The sequence below is a fragment of the Petaurus breviceps genome, unplaced genomic scaffold, assembly GCF_028583685.1.
Source record: "Petaurus breviceps papuanus isolate PSGF00001 unplaced genomic scaffold, PetGlider_PUasm1.0 138, whole genome shotgun sequence".
Lineage (NCBI taxonomy): Eukaryota > Metazoa > Chordata > Mammalia > Diprotodontia > Petauridae > Petaurus > Petaurus breviceps.
Genome location: NW_027185694.1, coordinates 2,869,094 through 2,896,072, shown reverse-complemented (window position 1 = coordinate 2,896,072; position 26,979 = coordinate 2,869,094). Strand labels below are relative to the sequence as shown.

Sequence of the window (26,979 nt, the reverse complement as noted above, 5' to 3'; positions counted from 1 at the left end):
CCCCCCTGCAAAAAAAAAAAAAAAGAAAGAAAAAAGATTTACCCAGGTCAAGATCTAATCATATTGTAAAAGAAATTCTAAGTTTGGGCTAAAGAGAAGATTCTTGCTATTATATTTACTCAGACAGGTCTGGGAAAATGTGGATGTTCCCTTTTGTCAGGCAGGTGATACGGACATTTATAAGTCTCTTTGACTAAGATTTGGGTGATCTAAGTCTTCTACCCGAGACCTTCATTGTACTATAGCACAGCCTCTCATTGTAATATTTATTTTCTCATTAACTGTTAACCAATCAGAGTTGATTGCCTCCCTCAGAAACACCTGCTTTTCCAAAGGCATATAAACTGCAAGCTCCCCACAACAAGGGGTCTTTTGGTCTAAGAAAGCAACAGCCAAATGACTATCCTTTTACTAAAAAATACAGTGGCATTATTAATAAAATGACTAAATTACAGAGAAACTAAGTTTCTCAAGATTTTCAAACATCACAAGCTGTGTAGCCCTCTAACTACCTCAGGGTCTTCATCTGTAAAGTGGAAATAATGATAGCACCTGCTTGTAAGGGTTGTAGGGGGATCAGACAAGATAATCATTGTAAAGAGCTTAGCACAGGGCAGCTGGGTGGCGCAGTGAATAGAGCACCGGCCCTGGAGTCAGGAAGACCTGAGTTCAAATCCAACCTCAGACACTTAACACAAAAACTAGCCGTGTGACCTTGGGCAAATCACTTAACCCCATCTGCTTCAATTTCTTCATCTGTAAAATGAGCTGAGAAGAAAATAGCAAACAACTCCAATATCTCTGCCAAGAAAGCCCCAAAAAGGAGTCACAGAGTCAGATTGACTGAACTGACTAAACACCAACAATTACACATATATTACCCATTCCCAGACCACTGTTTGTTTAGTAAATAGGGTGCCACATATTAGTTTTTTTTTCAATTTGGAAACAACTCTTTATCAAAATGTTTACCTGTGAGCCTCTGAATACCCAAGCTTATGTTTTTGTTTCTCTGTTTCGTTTCTATAGACTGACTTCGGACCTCCAGCTAGGGTAGAACATCCTGTCAGTAAAAAAGCATTTATTAAGCACCTCCTGGTGCCAGGCCCTGTACCCATTTAGGGCTTTGTACCAGGGTGCCACATTTAAAGGGCATTGCTAGTATGCATAATTCTTTGGAATAACAATAAAACTATTAGAAAAACAGTGACATTTGCCCTGAATTGTTATATTTTCAAAGCACTTGAAGTGCATTTTCTCATTTGAACCTCCCAACAAGCAAGGGCACAAGAGTTCAGTGCTTAGTTAGCAAAAATAATTAGTAAAAATAGGAAGCTACCAGATGGCCGGATGATCTGCCCTGCTCTTCCCTCCACCACTGAGGGTACACTTTGTACAACTTGCCTGGGGCCTGTTTTGTGTTAACTTCCTGATGTACATTAAAAAAAAGAAAAGACAATCCTAGTCACAGATCTATCTTCCTTTATATGTCAGTCAGTTAATAAACATCCATTAAGGATCCACCACATGCCAGGCACTGTGCTTAGCACTGGGTATACAAACAAAGGCAAATGATAGTCCCTGCCCTCAAGGAGACTGCAGTCTAATGGGGGAATCTAATGGGTAGGCATTTAGCACAATAATCAGTTTTCAAACTTAATAAAGCATGGCCTTAATCTAATAAGTACATTGGACAGTCAGTCACAGAAGTGACTGTCCACTAGAGATACAAAAACATCCTCAGAGACTTCCTGTAAGGAAAAAAAAATACTAAACCATATGGAAGATGGTAGCAAAGTATAATATACATAGACTCACTTTAAACATAATTTTTTCAGGAACATCTTAATACACAAAATGAGGGTTGTTTCTCTGTATGGGACAAAGTTTTTTCAATGAATATTTGGGGATTGTTTAGAATAAATGTTAAGAAACCCTTAAACATTCATTGAAATCCAAAGAAATTTCTAATGAAAAAGAATGGTTTCCCTTTGAGTTAAACTGACATCAATACTAGCAAAAAGTAAAATGGATAAAAATCTAGTCCATGATGTCTTTTCTACTCATTTTCCTTAGTTGACCAGCGATTTTTTCCCTCCTACTTAAATACATATCAAGCCTTCATAAAGGGCTTAGAAGGGTCATGACAAATTTAAGTTGCTATGACAACTATTAACATAAATGGATGAAAGCTTTAAATTACTTGGCAGATGAACTAAGGAAAAATACTACCTGGCAGTGGCAGACTTGACCAATTTTGAGAAGTTACAAGCTTTTTAACACCTATCCTTCTTTTGAAAAAGAAGGAAATGAGAAAACTTAAAACTAGTTCTGTCTTAAAAGGAGGTTATGTCTGTTCAAATTTTAATATTTTTCCTAATTATTTGAGGGAAAGATAGATCATGACTGATCATATCAATAAAAAAGCCAGAAATCATATGATTTTCTCAATAGATGCCCAAAAAAGCTCTTAACAAAATACCTCACCTATTATATGGCCACCATCTGATACAACTTTAAGTGTCGTGTTGTTAAATATTTAGTGACCAGTTCCTGGAGGGGGGAGGGAAGTAAATATATGGCACACTTTTAAGTTTAACCTACATTATTAACATTTTTTCATCACTTCATCAAGTCTAGACAATCAACAAAACAATAAAGCGAGCCCTGATTCATAACGTTTTTCCAGTTTCTGGTGTAAATGCTCACATGGAAAATGTAACAAACTGTTCTTGCAAACTCAGTCAGTTTGAGCTGTCTCCAGGACATTTCTGCATCAAAACCCATTCTTCTTTAAGTATGTACATATCTTGGCTCTTAATTGTGGGAGGATAGATGAGTGACTGTAGCAGTCTAGGTGGGAAAGCCTGAACTGAGGGGCAGTGTTCATGGAGAGAAGAGGAGGATGTTTATAAGCAGCAAAGAAGTTAAAGAAGAAGAGACTGAAGATGACTAAGAAACAATTTATATAATAACAACATTATAAAAATAAACAACTTAAAAGACTGAGGAACCCTGATCAACACAATGACCTACATATCAATAAATATTTATTAAGCGCCTACTATGTGCCAGAGAAGGCACCCATATGGGGGCGTGATGGACAAGTTCAGAGAAGTGCCAAAGTAGCATAGTCAGGTAAGAAATGAGATGTCTGATATGAGCTCCCTTCTTAATTGGAGCTCATGGTCCCACTCTTCCTTAAAGCAGAGGGTAGTGATGGAGGTGGAGGCCCAAGACTGATCAGATCTTGCAGGATGATGAGGCTGTTCCAAGAATGGGCTCCCTGGGAAATGGTGGGAGAGTCAGTCAGAGAAGTCCAGGTGAGAAATGAGAATCTGATGACAGGTCCTGAGATGTTTAGACTTGATGTGATATAGACAAAGGTGTTTAGTAGATATTAAGTGATGGGTAGCCTCTCCAGGAATTTTTAATTCTGAATTCCCTGGCAAAATTTTCAGAAAGAACCCTTTACACCTTTACTGTCAGATCAAAGTTTTCCTGAGAAAAAGGGCTCTCATTTCATGGTTGCCCCTGTAAAAACAGCCTGCTTAGGAAGGCTGGTAATGAGACCTACCCCTCAGAGAGCCAATTCTAAGCACACGGGAAGGTACCACCCTGTGTGGGGTGATTCGAGGGTTGCCAAAATCGTCATCTGAGTAGTAATAAACTTTTGAACTTGAAGTCAGAAGATGCTGAGTCAAAGCCCTACTCTGCTACTTTCTACCTGTATGACCTTAGACAAGTACTTTAAACTCTGTGGACCTTAGTGACCTCCACAACAAAATGAGGGGCTTGGAGTACAAGGCCTTTAAGGTCTTTCACAGTCCTAAAGCAGTGATGCTATAAAGTGGAAGGGCACTGGATCTGGAATCAGAGGACCTGAGTTTGAAAGCCAGCTTCTTCATCTTACCTGTGTAACCTTGGACAATTCACTTAGCCTTTCCCATCCACAAAATGAAGATAAAGGCCTAGATGATGTCTAAGGTCCCTCAGAGCTCTAAATATATAAACACGCATGATCTTCCCACCAACAATAAGTGGTGTTGACATTCATATCATTAGCATTTTGTGCAGGGTCTCTCAAAAATCCCTGTCAAAAAGCAAGTGAAATGACCAACCATAATTCCAAAGGACTCATGATGAAACTTCCTATCCACTTCCAGATAGAGAACCAATTGCACTCTAATGCAGACTGAAGTAGATTTTCTTCTTTCATTTTCTTTTTTTTTTTTAAGCAATTGGGGTTAAGTAACTTGCTCAAGGTTACACGGCCAGTTATTTCTGGGTGTTGTGCTAAGTATCTGAGCCCAGATTTGATCCAGGTCATCCCGACACTGGAGCCGGTGCTCTTACTCGCTGAGCCACCTGGCCGCCCCCATTTTCTTGCTTTTTAAAAACACAGCTAATACCAAAATCTGTTTAGCATGACTATAGATATTTGTAATAGGTTTTGCTTTCCTTTCTCTTTTCTTTTCTTTTGCTTGTTTTCCTTTTTGAGAATGGAAAGTAAAACAAAACTGAATTTTTTTTTTTAAATACAAAGGTGTTACCAGGTAGGGGTAAAAATTTAGCAATATTCAAATGGACTGCAGACTTCTTGAAGACAATAGTTTATTTATCTAAATACCCCAGTGCTAACAGAAAGCCTTTCACATAACTGGTGATTAATAAAATATTGGTTTTCTTTTATTCTTTCTTCCTTCCTTTCTTGTTTCTTTCTTTTCTTTCTTTTTTTTTAATGAATATAACACATGAGTTTAGATTAAACCAATATATTCACTCTCTCAAGGAATCTAAGTAGGAGAAAAAAATTTTACCAGAAGAGTACCTTTGGATTTAGGGCAGGTTTGGGAAGTTGGAGATTTATATAGTTTGGCCAAGACCTATAATTTCAGTGGTGTAGGGAACTAACTTTACTTGGCAAAAACCAATACAGATGAACAATGGCTCCATAACTTAAGAGATTTGCATGGGACAGTGAGAGGTGAAATGACTTTTCCAGATTTATTTAGCCAGTAGATTCCAGAGGCAGGAATTAAAACCCAAGTCTTCTCGGTTCCAAGAAGTCGATTTATGGATAAGCATTTATTAAGCACCTTTTGTGTACCAGGCACAGTGCCAAACTCAGAAATGCAAAGAAATATAAAAAATTATCCTCATCCTCAAGGAACTCACAGTATAATGAGGGAAATCACATGAAAATAACCATGTACAGCTATATGCATATATAAGCTATTTACAGAATAAATAAGAAATGATCAATGGGGAAAAAGCACTAGAATTAAGAAGGATTAGGTATATTTTGGATTTTTTTTTTCAGATATATCTCAGGCTCTCATTATCATTAAAGCATGAGAGCATTGTCCATTGTCTAGAATCCAGGCAAGCATGTCATCATGAAATTGACGTACGATGCTAATGAGCTTCTCCAGGCAACCAAATTTTGACACAATTTTCCAAAAGCCCTCTCAACTGACAGCATCAAAGGCCTTGGTCAGATCTACAAATTCTAAACTATTGATATTGCATATAATTAGTTATATATTTATTATGCATCATTATATTTTGTGGTATCCCCCTTGATAAATTTTAAGGTTATTATCCATTAAGCCACACTGCTACTCTAGGAAAAGGTCTAGAGGTCTATAGGGAACTACATTCAAAGGCTTTGAATAGCCCTAGGGCAGCACAAGAACAATGGGTGTTTTGTGTATGATATGGAAATAAGAAAGGAGGGTACTGAATAGAGAGGTACGAAAAGACATAACCAATTTTACCTACTTCTGATTTGGTCTAGGCCCAGCCCTATACACTTTCTGCTATGACCATTAGCTATTATGCCTAAATTGGGTTTGAAATCAGGCCACAAATGTCAAAGTAACTAACGTCAGGATGGTTGATTCAGAGAAAACTCTTAACAAGCCTTTTCTACATAAAGAATCAGATCAAGAAATGTGTTTTCATTGCACAGTGAGGGAAACTGTGTCTTTCTTGCTTTTAATGAAAAAGCCCTAAGGTAATAAAAAAAATCTTGGCACCTAAAAAGTTGATGATTTGAAGGACATTGGCTAGTTCTAAAATAAGTAATATAACTAGAGCTGAGCCATTAATACTCCCTCTGGGTATCAGGATTGTGCCCAGATTAAAGAGTACAAGGTCATATGCATTTTGAGTGATATGGTTTCTGTCACTTCTAAGAGAAAGACGTTCTGATGCACAGAATCACACATTTCAAACTGAAAAGGCTATTTAGCTCAAATTCCAATTCCTGCCTGAACAAGAATCCCCTCCAAAATCCTTCCCCTAACAAGTAATCATTCAGTTTTTGCTTGAAGACCTCTAGGGAGGCCAGGAAGTCACTCACTGCCTCTTAGAGCAGCTCATTCCATATTGACAATAGCTTTCATTGTATCCATCTCACTTTGCCTCAAATCTTTGCTGATAACACAAATTCTTTCCTTATTTTCAGCTTAGCTGACTGACTGAAATTAGATCTGTTTACAGAGAAGGGGAGGACATGCTAAAGTGATATAAACTGAACTATAAACTGGGAGATATCAGAAAAGAATTGGTGGATCTTGGACCAACAAAATAAACACTGAACCAGGAGAGAAGCAGCTGGAAATGTAGCCTCAGTTTGGCCATTTACTGCCTAATCACAGAACATAGATTCAGAACTAGAAGGAACTTAAGAGATCAGGCCAATCCCTCCTTTTAGAGATGAAGAGGCTGACCTTCAGTAACTCCACTTCCTTAGCTGTTTCCCTGGCTATCAGTCCCGCATTTACTACACTCTTCTTTTCCCATCTTGACCCCTTGGGGAACCAGTTCATCTCTGTACTAAGCCCTACTCTTACGTCCCTTGCCCCCTCCCCTAATCGCAATCTTTCCCTGCCAAGCCCCAGGCTTAGATTACTCCCACCATCTAATGCCTTTGCTCCTAGTCATGCGTCCCTGAACAAAACTGGAGAAAATCATGAAAACATAGTGACAGGGTCTGCTACAAAGTTATGTTATATAAGCACAAGCAGCAGAGAATTGATCTATACTTTGTTGCATCTCACCTTCAGAGGCTGAACTGAGTGTATAAGCATCTGCAAATAGAAAATCATGAATCAACACTCCCTCCACTTTGGTCTTGACTTGTAGCCTTTTCAAGTTAGTTTACCATCAGTGTGCTAGCTGACCTTAATGCCATCTTTATCCTCTCTGAAGGTGTCTGACAACATTGCAGAAAAGCATGGCAGCAAGCACACAGCCTTTGTTTCATTCCACTGGTGACTGGGAAAGCATGAGAGCATTGTCCATTGTCTAGAGCCCAGGCAAGCATGTCATCAGGAAATTGACGTACGATGCTAATGAGCTTCTCCAGGCAACCAAATTTTGACACAATTTTCCAAAAGCCCTCTCAACTGACAGCATCAAAGGCCTTGGTCAGATCTACAAATGTTGCGTACAGACCTCTGTTCTGCTCCTGGCATTTCTCCTGGAGTCGTCAGGCCGCAAACATATTGACCATGCCTTGACCCTTTCTGAAGCCACACTGGCTCTCAGGTAGATGACCATCTTCCAGGTGACGGATCAGTCTATTAAGGACTATGGCAAGGATCTTGCCAGCAATGACTAAGAGAGATGCCCCACTGTGATTGTCACAGGGCAATCTATTTCCTTTACCTTAAAAGAGATGGACAATGGAGGCATCCTTGAACTCCTGGGGGATAACCTCCTCATATAACATAATTTCAATGGGACCCTCAATGAAGCAAGGCAATTTTTCTACACCTCTTTAGCTGATTCATTGTCCTGCTCACTACAGCACCTTTTTCAAAACTTTCATGCATCCTCAAGCATCTCAGGACTTCTGTCCCCATCCTGTCAGCTGAGAACCTTGCCTCATATTTCAGTGAAAAAAAAAAGAGGCCATTCACCGAGAGCTTCCTCATCTCCCTTCCACCTCATCTCACATCCCTTGGATGTCTTCTACCAATGCCCTTCACTCCTGTCTCACACAAATAGCGACCCTTCTCCTTGCCAAAGCCAAGCATTCTCCATGCACAAGTGACTCCATTCCATCCCATCTTCTACAGGAGATTTCTCTCTCTATCATCCCCCACCTCACTCTTATTCAATCCCTCCTTTCCTGCTGGTTGCTTGTCTGCTGCCTGCAAACATGCCCAAGTCTCTCCAATTCCAAAAAAAATTGGTCTGTCCATCCCCATTAGTTCAGAAAGGTAGGAGGAGAACATGGAAAGAGAGCAATGTCACAAATACCTAAAGAGAATAAAGTAACAAGGGGAAGAGAATCAGTGACAGTGGGCTGTCTCTTCCCACCTCTCTGAACCACTCCTTCCTAGCTTCCTTTGCTGAATCTTCAGCAAGGTCATGCCCGCTAACCCCAGGTACCAGCTGTCCTCAGCTCTCTTCTCTTCTACCTCTATACTATTTTGCTTGGTAGTTTTGTCAGTTACTATAGATTCAAGTATCATCTCTCATTCTCAGATCTCTTTATTCAGCCCTAACCTCTCTTCTGACCTTCAGTCTCACATCTCTAACTATCTATTGAACATCTCAAACTGTATGTCCTATAGCTACCTGAATTCCAACATTTGCAAAACTGACTTCATTATCTTTCCCTTTTCCTAAACTTCTATTCAGGGCACCATTATCTTAATTCCCTATTATTGTTGGGAATAACATCATCCTCTCAGGTTCCCAGGCCCAAAGCCCAGATATCATCCTTCCCTCTGCACTCTCACCCCCATATCCACAGTCTTCTCGAGTCCTGTTGATCATACCTTCATTATATCTGTTATATACGAGCCTTTCTCTCCTCTGGCACAACTATCCCAACTTGATCTAAAGCCTCACCACCTGATGCTGGGCCTATTACAAAAGACTTCTGGTGGGTCTCCCTGCCTCAAGTCTCCACTGCAGCACATCCTTCCCTGACCCATCAAAGTGATCTTTCTAATGCATAGATATAATTATGTCATTTCTACCACCACTCCCATTGAATAAACTCCAATGGCTTCTAATCGCCTCCAGGATCAAATATGAAGCCTGCTATTTGGATGGCCCTTAAATCTGGCCCTTTCCTATCTTCTTACACTTTACTCACTTCCACATACTCTGGTCCAGCGACACTGGCTTCCTTGCTGCTCCTCAAACAAGACAAGCTATCCTCCTACTCCATGCATTCCATTCTCATTGGCTGTCTTCCATGCCTGGAATTCTTTTTCCTCCTCATTGCCATCTCCTGGCATCCTAACACCTTTTACAAGAAAGCTTTCTTGATCCCCCTTAATGCTAATGCCTTCCCTCTGAAGTTATCTTCAATGCATCCTGTTTACATTGTATCTGTATGTAGTTGTTTGCATTTTATATACCCATAATATTGTGAGCTTTTGATAGCAGGAAATTTCTTTGCCTTTATTTGGATCCAGGTGTTTGGCACAAAGTGGGCACCTAACAGATTCTTTGTTGACTTGTCTGGGACTTCAGTCTCCACATTTGTAAAAGTGAATACATATTATCTACCCTGCCTACCTTTGCAGTCATTGTAATGACCAAATTAAATAAAAGATGAATGAAAATACTTTGTGAAAGACCACACAAATGTATATTACCATGAGATTCTAATTACCTTTGCTTGCAAAATAGTATTTAATAACAGAAAGAGGGGAATATGGGGTGCAGTCAAGATGGTGGAGTAGAAAAAGGACTTCAGTGGGGTTCCCACTTCCACCTCCTCCAATTCATGTAAAAGGTAACTCTGAACAAACTCTGGAGCTACAGAACCCACAAAATGACACAGAGAAGCTAACCTCCCACTGAGGACTGCCCAGCAGGTCAGCAGGAAGCGGCCAGTTCAGCATGTTGGGAGCTGAGCCCAGCCCCACTCCAGCCGAGGTTTTAGCCTCAGGGCAGCCACAACCAGCCGCCAGCTGGAGGGACTTCAGATTACCAGAAGCTGTGGTGGTTTCCAGAATTATCTATTGATATCCAGATGCTAAGGACAAAGTGAGAGTTCAGTGAAGTGTGGACTTTGTGAAACGGGAGTTCGGGAGTACAGTCAGGCCTTTACGCCCTGGAGGGAGAAACGGCTGAGGTGCTGTGGCCATGCAGCTGCTGCCACAAGGTTGCTTCAGAACTCCTGGTCTACAGATTGTAGGGAGACCAAGCAACTGGTCTGAGGGGTAATCGCTCCTGCTTTAACCTGCTTGGATCTGGATTGTGGTCTAGGGTGGAGGTCCTGGGGTGCGTGGCCTGTTTGCCAGAGGGTGTGGAGGCTTCAGAGAAAGGCACCCAACTAATAGCTCCAGCAGCTGCAAAAACCCCAGGGATTGGGACAAAGCTCCCCACTCTGGTAGCAGAGTTCTACTGTGGCAAAAAAGCTCAAAAGTCAAGTAATTGAGTGGCAACATTAGCAAACAAGGGAAGCAAGGCAAGTACAACAGTCCAACTCTGGATTCCTTTTTTGGAGAACAAAAAGGATCAAAGCATGGAACAGGAGGAAGACAATGAAGTCAGAACTCCTGCACCAGAAGCTTCCAAAAAAAGAATAAGCTTCTTACAGGCCATAGAGGAGCTTAAGAAGGATTTTGAAAACCAAATAAGAGAAGTGGAGGAAAAATTGGGAAGAGAAATGGGAATGATGCAAGAAAATTATGAAAAGAGAGTCAACAACCTGCCTTAAGAAAATAACACCTTAAAAAACAGACTAATTCAAATGGCAAAAGCCAATGAGGAGAAGAATGCCTTAAAAAGCCAAATTTGCCAGATGGAAAAAGAATCTCAAAAGCTCACCGAAGAGAATAATTCCTTCAGAATTAGATTGGAGCAAATGGAAGCTAGTGACTTTATGATAAATCAAGATACTATTAAACAGATCCAAACAAATGAAAAAATAGAAGGCAATGTGAAATATCTCATTGGAAAAACCACTGACCTGGAATATAGATCCAGGAGTGATAATTTTAAAATTACTGGACTACCTGAAAGCCATGATCAAAAAAAGAACCTAGAAATCATTCTTCAAGAAATTCTCAAGGAAAATTGCCCTGATCTTTTAGAACCAGAGGGCAAAATAGAGGTTGAAAGAATCTACCAATCACCTCCTGAAAAAGATCCCAAAAAGAAAACTCCTAGGAATATTATAGCCAGGTTCTGGAGTTCCCAGATCAAGGAGAAAATATTATAAGCAGCCAGGAAGAAACAATTTGAATATTGTGGAAACACAATCAGGACAACCCAGGATCTGGCAGCTTCTACACTGAGGGATCGAAGGGCTTGGAATAGGATATTCCAGAGGGCAAAGGAGCTGGGATTAAAACCAAGAATCACTGACCCAGAAAAACTGAGTATCATGTTTCAGTAGAAAATATGGTCATTCAGTGGAATAGAGGACTTTCAAGCATTCTTGATGAAAAAATCAGAGTTAAATAGAAAATCTGAAATTCAGATACAAGAAGCAAGAGAACCATAAGAAAGTAAATGGGGAAAAGAAATCATAAGGAACTTATCAAAGTTGAACTACTTATATTCCTACATGGAAAAACAATAATTGTAACTTATGAAACTTTTCTCAGTATGAGAAAAAAATATATATATATATGTGTGTGTGTGTGTCTGTGTAGGAGTGTATATATATATACGTATATATACATATGTCTATATATTATAGACATATATGTCTATATAGGAAGCTATATGGGTATATGAATACATATGTGAGTGTGTGTGGGGTAAAATATCTCATATAGAAGAGGCAAGGGAAAACAGTTACAATGGAGAAGAACAGGAAGGCAAAAGGGAATGAGTCAACCTTATTGTCAATGAATTTGGCTTAGGGAGGGAATGAAATACACACTAAATAGGGTATCTCACCCTACAGGAGAGTAGGGGGGAAGGGGATGAGAGTGGGGATGATGGAAGGGAGGGCAGGCTGGGGTGGGGGGAGGGAATTTGGAAGCACCCACTGTTGAAAAGGGACAGGATCAAAGTAGAGAATAAAACAAGTGGGGGTGGGATGGGATGGAGGGAAATATAGTCAGCTTTCACAATATATACACTATGGAAATGTTTTGCATAACTACACATGTACAACCTATATTGAATTGCTTATCTTCCCAGTAAGAGACGGTGACAAGGGAGGTAGGGAATGAATCTGGAATTCAAAGGTTTAAAATCAAATGTTTAAAATATATTATTATTATTATTTTACATGTAACTGGGAAATAAGATATACAGGCACTGAGGCACAGAGATCCACCATGCCCTAGTGGAAAGTTGGAGGGGAGATGGGGGAACATATAGGAGAGAGCAGATTGGGGGAGGGGATATTAAGTGCGATCGCTGTTTTGGGCTGGTAGGTAGGGGAAAATGGGAAGAAAATTTGTAACTCAAAATCTTGTGGAAATGAATGATGTAAACTAAAAAATAAAAAAAAATAATAATGTAACAAGGGCTAGATCAGAGCACCTTGGTTCAAATCTAAGCTTTGCCACTTAACTCTTGTATTACCTTGGCCAAGTCACTTGACTCTTTAGACCTCAGTTCTCTCATCTACAAAATGCAGAAACTGCATGGGATGACATCAGAAGTCTCTTTTAGCTGTAAAACTATGGTCCTTTGGTCTATTTCACGTGTCCCACACATTAGGCTCAGTCTCCCATCTTTGTGACTTCGCACGGGTTATTCCTACATGGCTGGAAGACATTCCTTTACCTCCTTAGAACCAACAGGTATGTGACCTTCACTCTTTTTATCCTTCACATCAGAGAGTCACTAACTATGCCTGGAACTTTCTCCCTGTTCCTCCTCCCTGCTTCCCACTCTATATGGCTTCTTTCATGTGCCAGCTCAAGTACTGATTTCTGTGAGGAACCTTTGCCGGTCCTCCTAAATCATAGTGCCTTGGCTCTGAATTATCTTCAATTCATCCTATGTCTTGTTTATGCATAGTTCTTTACATGGTGTTTTCTCCCACTAGACTGGGAGCTTCTCGAGAGCAGGGACTGGGTTTTTTCTCCTTTCTTTGTAATCCCAGCCCTGAAAATAATGCCTGGCCCATAGTAGGTGCTTAAGAAATATTTGCTGAAAGGACCTAAAGCAATTCCAAAGGACACAAGATGGAAAATGTCAGTCACATCCAGATAAAGAACTCTGGAGTCAGAATGCAGAACAAAGCAGGCAATTTTTGTTTTATTTTGTTTTTTCCTTTGTCATGTTTTTTTCCCGTTTGTTATAATTCTTCTATGCAACATGACTAATGTGAAAATGTCTTTAATAGGAATCTATGTGTAGAGGCCATATCAGATTGCAATCTGTCTTGGGGAGAAGAGGGGGAGAAAATTTAAAACTTATGAAAGTGAATGCTGAAAACTAAAAATAAATAACCTAATAAAAATTTTTTAAAAATTAAAAAGAAATACTTGCTTACTAACTCACCTGCTTCCTTCAAAGGCTCATCTCAAATGTGACCTCCTATATAAGGGCTATCCCGATCTCCTGGGGCACATAGGTGGCCCTGGAGTCCTGAATTCAATTCTGACCTCAGACACTTACTACCTGTGTGACCCTGGGCAAGTCATTTGACCCTATTGGCCTGAGTTTCCTCATCTGAATTAGAGAAGGGAATTGCAAACCACTCCAGTATCTTTACCAAGAAATCTCCAAATAGGGTTGCAAAGAGGTAGACATGACTGAATAACAAATCCTGATCTCCCAAATTGTTAGTGCTTTACCAACCCTACCCCACCCCCAAAATTAGTTTGTTTATATTTTACATTTATCTGTATACATGCTGCATATCCCCTTCAACTCCCCCCTCCCATGTAACCTCCCTGAGGGCAGGAACTGCTTTAATTTTGTCTTTGTATTCCCAGCACCTAGTATGGTGTGGACCTATGTTAGCTGCCTAATGCATGCCTGAATTAAGTCCCATGACTATCTAGAGAGAGACAATATATTTGGCAAGCTCAGAGCTCAGAAAGGCATTTTTAAATGAAAACAATAAGCCCAGCTTAAATTTGCAAATGCTTAACTGTACCTAATATTATTTTAGGTCACTCTAAAAAACTGTTTACCTGAAACTGTTTACCTGAAAGAGAAACCAAGAAAGAAGAACTAACTGGAAACAGGGACAAGGTTTGGTAGCAGGAAAGCTGCCAACCAAAATGTGCCAGGAAGTCCATTGTGGCTCTGGCAGCATGGGGCCCTGGGCAGATCTCAGAGCCTGGGAACTCTGGGGGGTTTTCTGAATCCACAGATAGCCATGAATACAGTGAGAAAAAAAAATAAAAGCCTACTTTGAACCAAAAAAACGGAAAGAATTAAAAGGAGGCCAGCAAAAGCAAAGAGGACTGGGGAAAATGAGAGAAACTCAAATTTCCCAACTGACTTAAATAACAGCCAATATGTGATGACCCACATGATGGAAAACACTGACTTCGATCAGTTAAAAAGAAATGTTTTTCTTGTATCTTCCATTGAACTTTTGTTTATGGCAGAAAATAATGATTTTCTATCCTTTATATCCTTTGCCAGAAAATGTATTGCTAAGGCTAATGGCATCTCTAATGAGATATTGAGTGGTAACAGCAAAGGATTAACTGAGATTTTATCTTTTCTTGTAATAGCTGCAAATTCTGAAAAGACATGTTTCTCTGCATTTGATGAAGACTACAATCAGGTAAGGTGGGATAATTATGTCTGGCTCTATAATTCCTTATGTTTGCTTTTTTTAGTCAACTTTAAACAATTTCTTTTTTAATGCTTTACCTCTAAACTATGGTAGATAATGGATAAACACATGAAATTAGAGTACCTAAAGTTACTACTTAACAATAATGGTGGACTTGGTGGTACAGCGCACCAGGTCTGCAGTTAGGAAGGCCTGAGTTCAAATCAAGCCTTACTAGCTGTGTGACCCTGGGCAAGTCACTTAATCCAGTTTACCTCAGTTTCTTCATCTGTAAAATGAGCTGAAGAAGGAAATGGCAAACCACACCAGTATCTTTACCAAGTATACCCCAAATGGGGTCATGAAAAGTCAGACATGACTGAAATGACTGAACAACAACAGACAATGCTGATAAATTTCACTTAGAAAGAAATGTGAATAAGGTAATAACCATAATATTTTCCAATTTGAGATTCCATGATCTCAGAATCATAGGATGGTAGGTCTAAAGCTACTAGTGACTCGTAAGGCCATTGGTCCAGCACCTCACTGTACAGATGCAGAAATTAAGAGCCTAGGGAGATGAAATGATTTGTTCAAGATGCAGAAGTAGCACCAAAGGCGGATGAACCCAGGTCCTCTGGCTCCAGAGGCAATTCTTGCTCCAGTGTGCCACGTGATGTTCTAGCATCTTATTTGCTTTGATGGCAGGGAAAGCAGATGATTGGCCCAGCCTGTGCCAAGATAGATAGGAGCCCCAAAAAACAGTCTCCATGAATAAAAAACCAATAGTCCACTCTCTCTGAGCCTTGGCAGGGACACACATCATTATATGACATCATCTTCCCTTTCAGATGTCCCCTGGTAGATGGCCAGGGGCTTGGGCAAAATTGAGATGAAGCCCTGAGGTACCTGAAAAAATCTTCTACTTCCTGATGTGCTGCTACAGACCATCTATCCAGTCATCAGAACAAGAAGAAGGGGAGGGGGGTCTCAAGCAATTTCACACACAGTGAGAAACATCCCCACTTTCAAAATAATAACTGAGGTAAGGCTGGAAATTCCACAACTGGGATTAAAGCTTCAATGGGCCTCAAAAGCCATCTAGTCTAAACCTCTTATTCTACAAGTGAGAAAACCGAGACACAAGGATATTAAATGACTTGCCCAAGGTCACCTGGGTAGCAAACATCAGAGGCAGAATCTGAACATCTACCCTCTGACTCCAGAAACAGTGCTTCTTCCACTTTACCAAGGAAATAGTCCCAGAAAGGTAATTCATCCAAGGTCATATATCACACACATTAGTGCTACTTAACATTTTTGTTAGCGACTTGGATAAAGATAGATAAATGGCACACTTGCCAAATTTATAGATCCCAAAAAACTAAGGAGGGTAACTAACATGTTATAAAGCAGTTAGCATCCAAAAGATATCAACCAACTAAAATACTGTGGTGAATCCAGAGGTCTATAAGCAAAGTCCAAATGATCATCTGGCATATAGGGACAAACCCTGTCCAGATGTGGGTTAGGTTAAATGGCCTTTGAGGTCCCTTCCAACTCAGTTTCTGCCATCCCCAAGGAAGATTCTTGGGGACCTCAGGAAACCTATTACAGCCTTGAGGGATATCACAAAACCTCCCCGTAATTTGGGGCCTTCTCAGTTCTTGCTTCACATAGCCTATACAATCTGACAGAGATTAAAGGGAATACCCATTCCTCCTCCTGCCATCTTGGAAAAGTTGGGACTCAGAAGGAATTGTAAGTGATCAGATTATAGTTTTAGCACTGGGAAAAAACAGAGCAATCCTTGAATCCAACTCCTAATACTATAGATGATGAAAAGGTTATGTGACTTGCTCAAGGTCATATAAGTCCTAAGTAGTAGAACCAAGATTCAAACCCAGCCCTATGATTCCAAATCCACCAAAGGGAGCATTTACTTCACCTCTTCAAATCCTGCTAGGACATGCTCTTTCCTTCTCTTTTTCTTCTCATCTACCACCATCACTCTCCATTTATGAGAGACAGACATGACCTACCCAGTGTCCTTTCATCATCAATTTCTTTAGATTTACCATTACAAAGGACAACTGCATTACCCTTTATTACAGATCATCTGTTCTTAAGTATATAACTAGACCTAGAAAATCTAACTAATTATAATCTCATTTATGGGCAAAGCTGTTCCTGAGGGTGCATTTGACTACTTTAAAGAACAGAAAAATCACACTTCATTACTTCCATAATGATTTGACGTAATGTGGATTGTGATAGAAGATCAGTACTTACTTAGAATATTAAATGGAGTGACAGTCTAGCCTTTTTCCTCTTTCTCATGAGACATATGTTCTACATCACCAGGTACTGCTAAGGAAGCTTTACTGATTGATATGGTGATTATTTGTGTTGGAGTCATATCTTACTATTCAATTCAGTCCAATACAAACACTAATTAACCATTACAAGATAAGAAACAAGGGCAAAAATCAAATAGTTCCTCCCTGTGGAGGACTTGCATTCTATTGAAGAAATACAGCTTGTACAGAGATTATAAGAATATCAATAATTTTAATAACTAACATTTATATAATGCTTTCCAGTTTGTAAAGCACTTTACATACTCAATCTCACTGGATAAGCAGACCAAATGTATTATAATCTGAGAAAGGAAAGGAAATTAGCCAAGAGGAGAATGAGGGAAAGCTTCAAGGGTGTAATACCTGAACAGAACCTAGAAGGAACTCTGAAAGTCAGAGAGGAAGGAGTACCTTTCATGTATGAAGAGCACCTTGGACAACATGGGCAGGAGTAGAACACAACATATTGAAGCCAGAGAATAGGTAGTGGTCCCCCAGTTTTTATGTATGAGAATGTAGAGTACGGGAAGGGTCAGCACAGAGTAGGCTATTAATAAATGCTTGGTGACTGACTAGACTACTGTAAAGTCAATAAAGCTGGGAAAAAAGAGGAGAAGCCACACTGTGGACAAAAAAATTGGAAGTGATTCTTCCATTCTAAGGGAGAATACGCCTATCTTTCTTCACACACATTCAAAGACTTTGTGGATGAGAGCCCAGGGGCTTAGGAAAGGCTTTGCTTATACTTCACTTGTACTGTCATGATAAGCAGGCACTAAGTATGCTCACTGCTATGAAAAGAAATTCTGGTTAGGATATAGGAAGGAGCTCTATGTTTGGTTTGGATTTTGTTGTGGGGTAAAGGGCTATGATTTCATCCTCTATTAAAGCAGATTTATAAGATCATCTAAAAGAGTTACCAAGGGTACTAAAGGATGAAAAGATTTGCCCAGGTTTACATAGTCAGAGGCCAGAGAGAACAGAGAAGGAGGTGGTGCTGCCTAAAGAAGCAATTGATAGCCGTAAGTAAGTATGATAGTGGGACCCCTGAGGCAGGAACTGCTCTGTGATGAAGTCCAGTCTTATCAAAAACCAGTCATTGAGGAATGCGCAATGGCTGCAGGAGTTCCTCTGGCCTTTGCTCATCTCTTTTTGTCCTTCAGTACTGGTCACATGACTGCTAGCAGAAATTCTGAGCCCTTGTATGGTCCACAGGTAAGACACTTAGCCCAAATCAATCCAGGACAGTCCATCAGCAAGGTACTGCGATATGCCCTGAGATCTTCCTACCTTTTTCCTAAGGGGAGGTAGGTGGTGAAATGGAAGGAGCACTGGGGGCCAGGGCTGGAGTCAGGAAGACCTGAGCTCCACTCTGGCCTCAGACACTTAATAGCTGTGTGATTCTGTTTGCCTTAGTTTCCTCATCTGTAAAATGGGATTGATAATAATAGCCTCCCAGGGTTACTGTGATGACCAAATGAAATAATATTTTAAAAATGCTTAGCACAGTACCTGGCGCATCTAGACACTATGTAAATGTTAGCTATTATTATTATTATTGGGGCAGCTAGGTGGCAGAGTAGATAGAGCATCAGGCCTGTTAGAAAGATTCATCTTCCTAGTTCAAATCCAGCCTCAGACACTTAATAGCTGTGTGATGCTGGGCAAGTCACTTAACCCTGTTTGCCTCAGTTTATTCATCTGTAAAATGAGCTAGGAAGGAAATGGCAAACTATTCCAGAGAGAAGTTTGCCAAGAAAATGCCACAGAATCAGATACAACTGAAAAATGAATAAAAAACCAACAATAAATTCTCGTTATTAACTGTGGCAGTCCTGTTATGCTCCCTTGCCTCTAACTTATCTGGGGTTTCTTGTGTCTTCCATCATGACCACATACACGCACACACACCCCACAAACAGTGGTTTTGTATCTCCCACCTTTTCCTCTTCTGGCTCTGAGCAGGTCAAGGCAATCTGCCAGTGAGTTCTTGGCCCCAGCCAAGGCACCAACCAGGAGACTAATAGCACTCAGTGCCCATAGCCCTCACACAGAATGTGGATCTCCTCCAAATAAACTAAGTTCTTGCCATCTCCAGTAACAATAATATGGTGCCAACCTCTCTGACCAAGGCAAAGTAAAAAGGGCTATCTCTTCCATTACTCTAATCATCATGCCTCTTTTATTGGAGCCCAAGATCACATCAGCAGCTCTGGCTACCTCAACACTCTGCTGACTATGGCCAGACAAACAGGCCTTCTCACACACAGCGCTGACTTCCCCTCATCACCTCTGTATGGGCTGTCCTCCACTTCACTGCTACCTAGTTCCCTTTAAAAACTCAACTCAAACGCTACTTTCAACATGAAGCTGTTCCTGATCCCCTCCCTCCCCTGACTGTTGCTAATGCCTCATCTCGATGACTTTTTATAAATTTTGCATATATCTTATATATTTTTAAGTATGTGTCACTTTCTTGAAGACTAGGACTGGGTCACTTTTGGATTTGTATTTTCAAAATAGACTACAGCACCTGGCACATAGCAGGGACAGAACTGATCTTGAAATCTCATTTGTATGAGGAATTCTTCAGTAAGGAAACTCCTTCTTACCAATGCAGGTTGGCACCTTCTCTTCATCTTAGGGTCTTACATGGTTGCCAAGGGCACTCAGAGGAAAAATTATTTGCCCAACATATGTCAGAAACACGATTTGAACTGACGATGTCTTGCTGGCTTTGAGGACTGCTATGTATAATCATGCTGCCACTCTGGTACACAACAGGTGTTTTTAAAAAAAATTTTAAATCATTGATTCATTTGAAACTCTGCTATTTGTTCCCTGCATAATGCTGGGCAATGAACAGCAACAAAATCCACAACCACAACCACCACTGCAATAATAATAACAGCATTTTCAGGTTTGCAAAGTAGTATACATTTTAACTCATTTTATCCTCACAACAACCTTAGAGGGTGGATGCTAATATTATCCCTGTTTTACAGATGAGGAAACTGAGGCACCGAGTGGTTAAGTTATTTGCCCAGGGTCACACAGCTGGTAAACATGTAAGGCAGGATTTGAATTCAGGTCTTCCTGACTCAAAGTCTTGGGTTCCATTCCCTGTACCATCTCACTCTCTCCATACTTCCACTTCATTTCATTTCTGTAGGCCTTTCTTTCCTTACCTATATAAAATGAGGAGATTGGACCAGATGATCTCTATGGCAAAAAATTCTTAAGTGGGTCCGTGAAATTGGGTAAGAAAAAAATTACATCTTTATTTTCACTAATCTCTAAATGAAATTTAGCATTTCCTTCCATTATGATGTAGAAAACAAATATTCTGAAAAGATATCCACAAGTTTTACCAGATTGCCAAAAGGTCTATGAAACATGTAAAAAACATTAAGAACTGTTGCATTAAGGTTCCCCTCTCACACTCCAAATCCTGTCGGCTATGGTAATGTCCTCTGATAATACTGAACTCACACAATGGAATCAATATTCACTCACTCAAGTGACCCTGAATGGCCCAGGGTTTCTCTCTGAGAAGTGCCCTTAAGCCTCTGACAATCTCTCTGTACCACTGAAAAGTTTATGGAAGTCCAAAGCATGAATCCAGTGTGTGAGTTCACTTAATACTCCCCCTTGAGACACACTTATGTGCATTCTATCCTGAGGACTAATTTGCCCATGAAGGCTAGGAATCCCCATGATACCATGTTTAAACAGCAGGCCTGGTCATTGCAGTGACTCCAATAAAGAGATAAGCTGCTCAGGTCTGGGCCCTCTTCTCAGTCTATAATAACTAATCCTTAAAAGCAGAACCCTTGAGAAAATAAAACCAAAGTTTTAATTTTTTAAAAGAAAGAAAGAAAAGAAGAGCTAATTTTGAGCCACAAGGAGAAAAAAATCTGATGAAACAAAAACTCTCAGTAGTACAGATAGCTTTCTTAAATCTTAGAGCCAAAGATGAAGAATGGCATACAGTAGCCACCCAATCATGCTCCATTCTAAAAGGATACTTTTTTTTTAAATAGTCTAAACAAAATAAGTCACTGGATTGCAGATATGGAGTCAAAAGGGACCTCAAGAAATATAACCTAAATTTCCTATTTTATAGATGAGGAAAGAAGCCCACAGTGCTTCATAGGAGCATAGAGCCATAAGCTGGAAGCAATCCAATGGGTCCCTTCTTATCCATCTTCCTCATTTTACAAATGAGGAAACCAAGAACCACAAAGGTTGTGTCTTTCCATTAAGTGATTTGCCCAATGTCATGTATACAGTGTCAGAGTTCAGTTAATGAACTTATTTATTTAATACTAATAATAATAATAATACATTTACTAACCATCTACTTGTGCCAGGCACTATGCTATGTGGATACAAATAAAGGCAAAAGACAGACTCTACTCTCAAGGATCTCACAGTTAATGGGAGGGACAATATGCAAGCTAGGAACTAGAATTAATGGAGATCATTAAAAGGCTCCTTGAAGGTGGGATCTTTGCTAGGCCTTGAAGAAAGCCAGGGAAGCCAAGAGATAGTGAAAAGGAAGGAAATTTTTCCAGGAACAATGAAGAGGCCAACAAAAATGCCCAGTCAGGAGGTGAAGTGTTTTTTGGAGGAATAGTAAGAAGACAAATATCACTGGATCAAAAAGTATGTGACGGAGAATAAGATACAAAAAGACTGGCGAGGCAGGGGGTGGAGGAGTTATGGAGGGCTTTGCATGCCAAAGAGAGAATTTTATATTTGATCCTGAAAATTATAGGGAGCCCCTGGAGTTTAGTGAGTAGGAAAGTAATATGATCAGAACTGCCCTTTCAGAATATTACTTTGACAGGTACTATCCAGTAGGGTAGACTGGAGTGAAGAGAGACTTGTGACAGGGAGACCAACCAGCAGGCTATTACAATAGTCCAGGGTGGTGGCAGTGTCAGAGGACAGAAGGGGCCATGTACAAGGGATGAATCCAGCAAAGGAGAGTGAGAAGGATCAATGAGAGAGAGAGAGGAAGGAAAAGAATCGGGAGAGAGCAGTGTCCTGAAAGCCTAGAGAGAAGAGATTGTTAAGGAGAAGAGGGTGATCAACAGGGTCAAAGACTCAAGAGAGGTCAAGAAGGATGAATAATGAGAAAAGGTCATAAGATTTGGTGAGTAAGAGGTCATGTGTAACTTTGGAGAAATCAGTTTCAGTTGAATGATGAGGTAAAAAGTCAGATTGTTGAGAGTCAAGAAGAAGGTGACAGGAGAGGAAAAGAGGCATCTATTACAGGAATTTGAATGGATTTGAACCAAGGTCAAAAGAATAAAAAAAAGAAGAAAATGGGAAATATTTTTGTTGGAAAAACAATTGTCCTGAAAAATGGATTGAGGAGAGTTAATGTAAGAATTACTGGACTACCTGAGAACCATAATAAAAAAAAATAACTCAGACATCATATTTCTGGAAATTATTATGGAAAACGGCCCTCCTATCTTAGATCCAGAAGGTAAAACAGAAATCAAAAGAATCCACCAATCCCTTCCTGAAAGAGATCCCCAAACTACAACTCCTAGGAAATCCTAGCCAAATTCTAGAGCTCCCAGGTCAAGGAGAGAATGTTGCAAGCATCCCCAAAAAAATTTAAATATCCTGGAGTTACCATCAAGATCACACGAGTTTTAGCAGCTTCCACATTCAAGGAACAGAGGGTTTAAAATATGATATTCTGGAAGGCAAAGAAGCTAGGATTACAATCAAGAATAACATACTTAGCAAAAACTGAGTATAATCTTTCAGTGGATAAAACAGATATTTAATGAAGTAGAGAACTTTGAAGCATTCTAGATGAAAAGACCAGAGACGAATAGAAAATTTGGTCAGAAGCAAAACAGACGATTCTTTCATAGAGACATCATGGGGGCAGTGGAAAGGCTGGATTAAGAATCACAGGATGGGAATTCAAATCCCAGCTCCACCACTTATTACCCTTGAGACAATGGACAAGACATTTAACCTCTCAGGTCCTCAATTTCCTCATCTATACAATAAGGGAGTTGAACTAGATCAGGAGTGAGGAACCTGCAACCTTGAGGTCACATGTGACCCTCTAGGTTCTCCAGTACAGCCCTTTGACTGAATCCAAATTTGGATCTTGTCCAATTTTTCCAATTCAATCAAAGGACCAAACTTGAGGACCCAGAGGGCCACATGCAACCTTGAGGCGACAGGTTCCCCACCCCTGGTCTACATGATCTCTGAGGACCACTCCACCTCTAAATTTACAATCCTTTGATGACCACCACACCCAAGTAGCTGTGGTCATTGGTAATTATTACTATTCTGCAATACTGTCTAGCCCAAGACAAAAACTGAAGCTGAGTCCAGAGATTAGTTTTTGTTTCTCCATCAAAAACACAAATAACTTTAGGTGCAAAAAGGGAGCAACCCCTAAAGTCTCCAAGCAGTAATTTAATTGTCCCTGCATTAACCATCCTTCATAGGATAGGACTGCTGGTGAGTAACTCAGAGGGAGCAATAAATCATACCTTTGTAAAGCTGTTATGCGCTCTCACCCATCATTCCTGCTGAGTTAAGGGTTCAATCAGCCACTTGAGTTTGCAGATCATATTCCCAATATAAGCCTGTCAGCATTTTCACCATCTCTTTAAAATTAAGTGTACGACAGGCGCGTGGCATATCAAGTTGTTTCAATTAGTGCTAACAGAGCTCCCATTCCAACCCAAAACATCCCACCATCAGCCAGCCACAGGCTCTTTGCACCATTGGCTTCTTTTCCTATTTTCATCTTCCAAAACTGACTCAGAGCATCTCTCCACTCTACTCGCACAGAGAAAACATGTGTCAAATTGGAGAGAAGATAAGGCACAATAAGGAATGCATTTAGCTATTCAAATGGATCTGGGATTCCATCAGTGTAGGCATTCTCTTCAATAAGGAAGCTAGGAGACACAGTAGACAAAGTATTGGAATTGGAGTTATAAAGACCTGATTTCAAATCCTGCCTCAGAAGCTTACCAGTTATGTGAATCTAGACAAGTCACTTAATTCTGCCCACCTCAGTTTCCTCATCTGTAAAATAGGGATGGTAATAATAGTGCCCATCTCCAATGGTTGTCCTGAGTATCAAATGAAATATTGGTAAGGCACTTTGTTAACCTTACAATGCTATATAAATGCCAGCTATGATGGTGATGGGCAGCCAGGTAGCACAATGGATACAGTTCTGGGCCCACAGTCAGGAAGACCTGAGTTCAAATCTGGACCTCAGACACTTACTAGCTGTGTGACCCTGGGCAGCTCACTTAACCCTGTTTACCTCAGTATCTGCATTTGTAAAATGAGCTAGAGAAGGAAATGGCAAACCAACTAAAGTATTTTTTCCAAGAAAACCCCAAATGGGGTCACAAAGAGTTGGACAGGACTGAAACGAATGAGCAATAATGATGATAGAGAAGATCTTAACCCATTCATGCCTGTCCATGTTGCAGGACTCCCGCCATTGTGCTCCCATAAGTTTGATCCACTGGGTCATCCCAATGAGCTGGGAGCCTTCTCTACTTTCTCTTGCTATTGTAAGGGTACCAGTGAAAACATAAGATAACAGTCATCCTTTGCTCCTGCCAGAGGGAAATACACTGACAGGAGAATGTCAGCATGATGTAATGCCATACTATTTTGGACTACATGATCTCTGAGACACACAACCTCAATTATTTCTTTTTTCAGGTAGACTTTGTCTGGCAGGTCTAACATGACATGTTTTGCAGCATGGACATTTCAAGCCAAGACAGGGAATTTAGGCTCAACAATTTAGAAACACTGCCTGCCTGATACAGTTCCACATTTCCAGGATGCTGCAGATTACTTCTGATGATGACAGGCAAGACATCAGCAAAGTCAGAGACAAAGTACAAAGCCCAATTAACATACCTCCAACTTCAATCACAGCCTCACGTACTAAGCACATAGAGTACAAAGAAGTGCCAAAGGGAAAGAGAATTGTGCTCTTTGAGGCACCAAAACCAAAGGGTATACAGTCTCATTTTCAATATCTTCTGTCTCAAAAGTCATTGCCATGTTTCATATTGATTTCACACAAATCAAAGTGAGATTATCTCATAATAGGATAGGCTAGAGGAAAAAATTTCAAATCAAAAGGAAATTTCATGTCATTAAATTTTTCAACATGAGATAGAGCTTTGATTCTATCTGTGACGGTTCTCACAGCATGTTGCAGTGGCAAGAGCAGGAGCTATGAAGTCAGAGGAACTGGGTTCAAACCCCACTTCTGACAGTTACTACCTCTGTGACCCTGGGCAAGTCACAATCTCCTTGACACTTAGCATTCTCATCTGAAAAAAATGATACTGTTGGACTAGATAGTTTCTGAGGTCCTTTCCAGTTTTATCCCTCAATCAATAAACATTTATTAAGCACCTACTGTGTTCTAGGTCAGGGCTGGGGGACCTGTGGCCTTGAGGTCACCTCTATTCTACGCTAAATGCTAGATATACGATCATATGACTCTACAATGAACAATGGGTAACTCACTTTTTTTTTTTTTACTGTACTCTATCTGGGAAGAAACCTGTGCATCTCAATGGTGAGGTTTCAGTTCTGTGACAAATTGCTTCTACCCCAAAAATTTTAAAGCCTGTAGGTGCTTTTTAAAGTTCTTGAAGAAATATCTTATTTGCCTCCATTTTTTAAAAAAATTCTGCAAGAATGTCTTCTTTTTTGCTATCTTGGGCTTTCCTTTTCTGCAAGAAGAGTGTTTTTCTAGGAATCCCTGCCACCAAAGGAAACATGGCGTTCTTTTGCCCCAAGGTAGCCATGCTATTTCTCAGACTGACCAGAAGGGGGTGCACGTGCCTAAGGCAGCTCTTCAGGGACCCACTGATTCATTAGAGATCATGAGGCTCTATGAGACTGTTTTCCTTCAGAGTAATGAGGCAATATCTTGACTAGTAGTTCTCAGCCGTATCCCACCTGCACAGAATCTATGTTCATTGCAATCTAAAAGCTCCAGCTCTGTTTCCCACCAGACCCAGGTTATGATGACGGAGAAGCCATCAGCATGGGCACACAGAAGCCATCAGCATGGGCACACAATGAGAATTTCAAGCTGGGAAATGGTCCCAAGCACTGTCTCATTTCAATGTCTGATGGCTTACCCATAAGACATTCCCCTTCTTTTAATGTGGTCCCTTTCAAGATCATAGTAAGAGGAAAATAGAGTAATAAAATAAATTCTTGTCTCAAAAGCACCTGGGCAAGCACATGGCATAGGGAAGTCATTTCTATTTAGTATCAAGATTTCTCCAACCACTACCCTAGGAAAAGTATATGCCAACATGAGGTTAAAAATAGAAGAGCTGATACATATAAACATATACATACATATTGCCATAAATCTTACTTTAGGAAACAAGGAAACGGAGCGGTTGACAAGTTACCATTGGGAAGAAAAAACAGACAAGAAAAATATCATCCCAACTATCCCTCCAAGTTCCCTAAGGGAGTTTTATACTGTACCACATACAGATGTAACTATTAATAATGACAGCTACCCCCCTTCCTTGATGACCCATGTGAAAACAACCCCAAGAACTCGACAAGCATACAAGCAAGCTTTCTGGCTTCTCCACAAAGGATTTCTGCTTGCTATCCATCACTGAGTCACACTCTCACAGGTATGTCTGGCACACAGCACATTGTTTTACCTGAGTTCATTCCTGTGTATTTCCATAATTTTCCTTTCCAGCTTATGGGACTGCTTCGGGAAGATCTCAAAATCACTGACGTAATTGTCTGGGTTTTCATCAGGGTCATAATCCCCAAATTCAGCTGTGATCAGAGAGACAAAGACAGAGAGAGAGAGAGAGAGAGAGAGAGAGAGAGAGAGAGAGAGAGAGA

The 26,979-nt window shown here is 40.3% G+C and overlaps 1 protein-coding gene across 1 annotated transcript in view; it reads right to left on the bottom strand.

The window, feature by feature from the left end:
- The window catches only part of FRMD3 (FERM domain containing 3), a 348,473-nt gene that overhangs the window by 71,079 nt on the left and 250,415 nt on the right, over nucleotides 1–26,979 (bottom strand). The window contains exon 6 of the mRNA XM_069105383.1: nucleotides 26,787–26,910. Coding sequence (XP_068961484.1) covers nucleotides 26,787–26,910 — 124 coding nt within the window. The remainder of the gene's footprint in view (nucleotides 1–26,786; nucleotides 26,911–26,979) is intronic.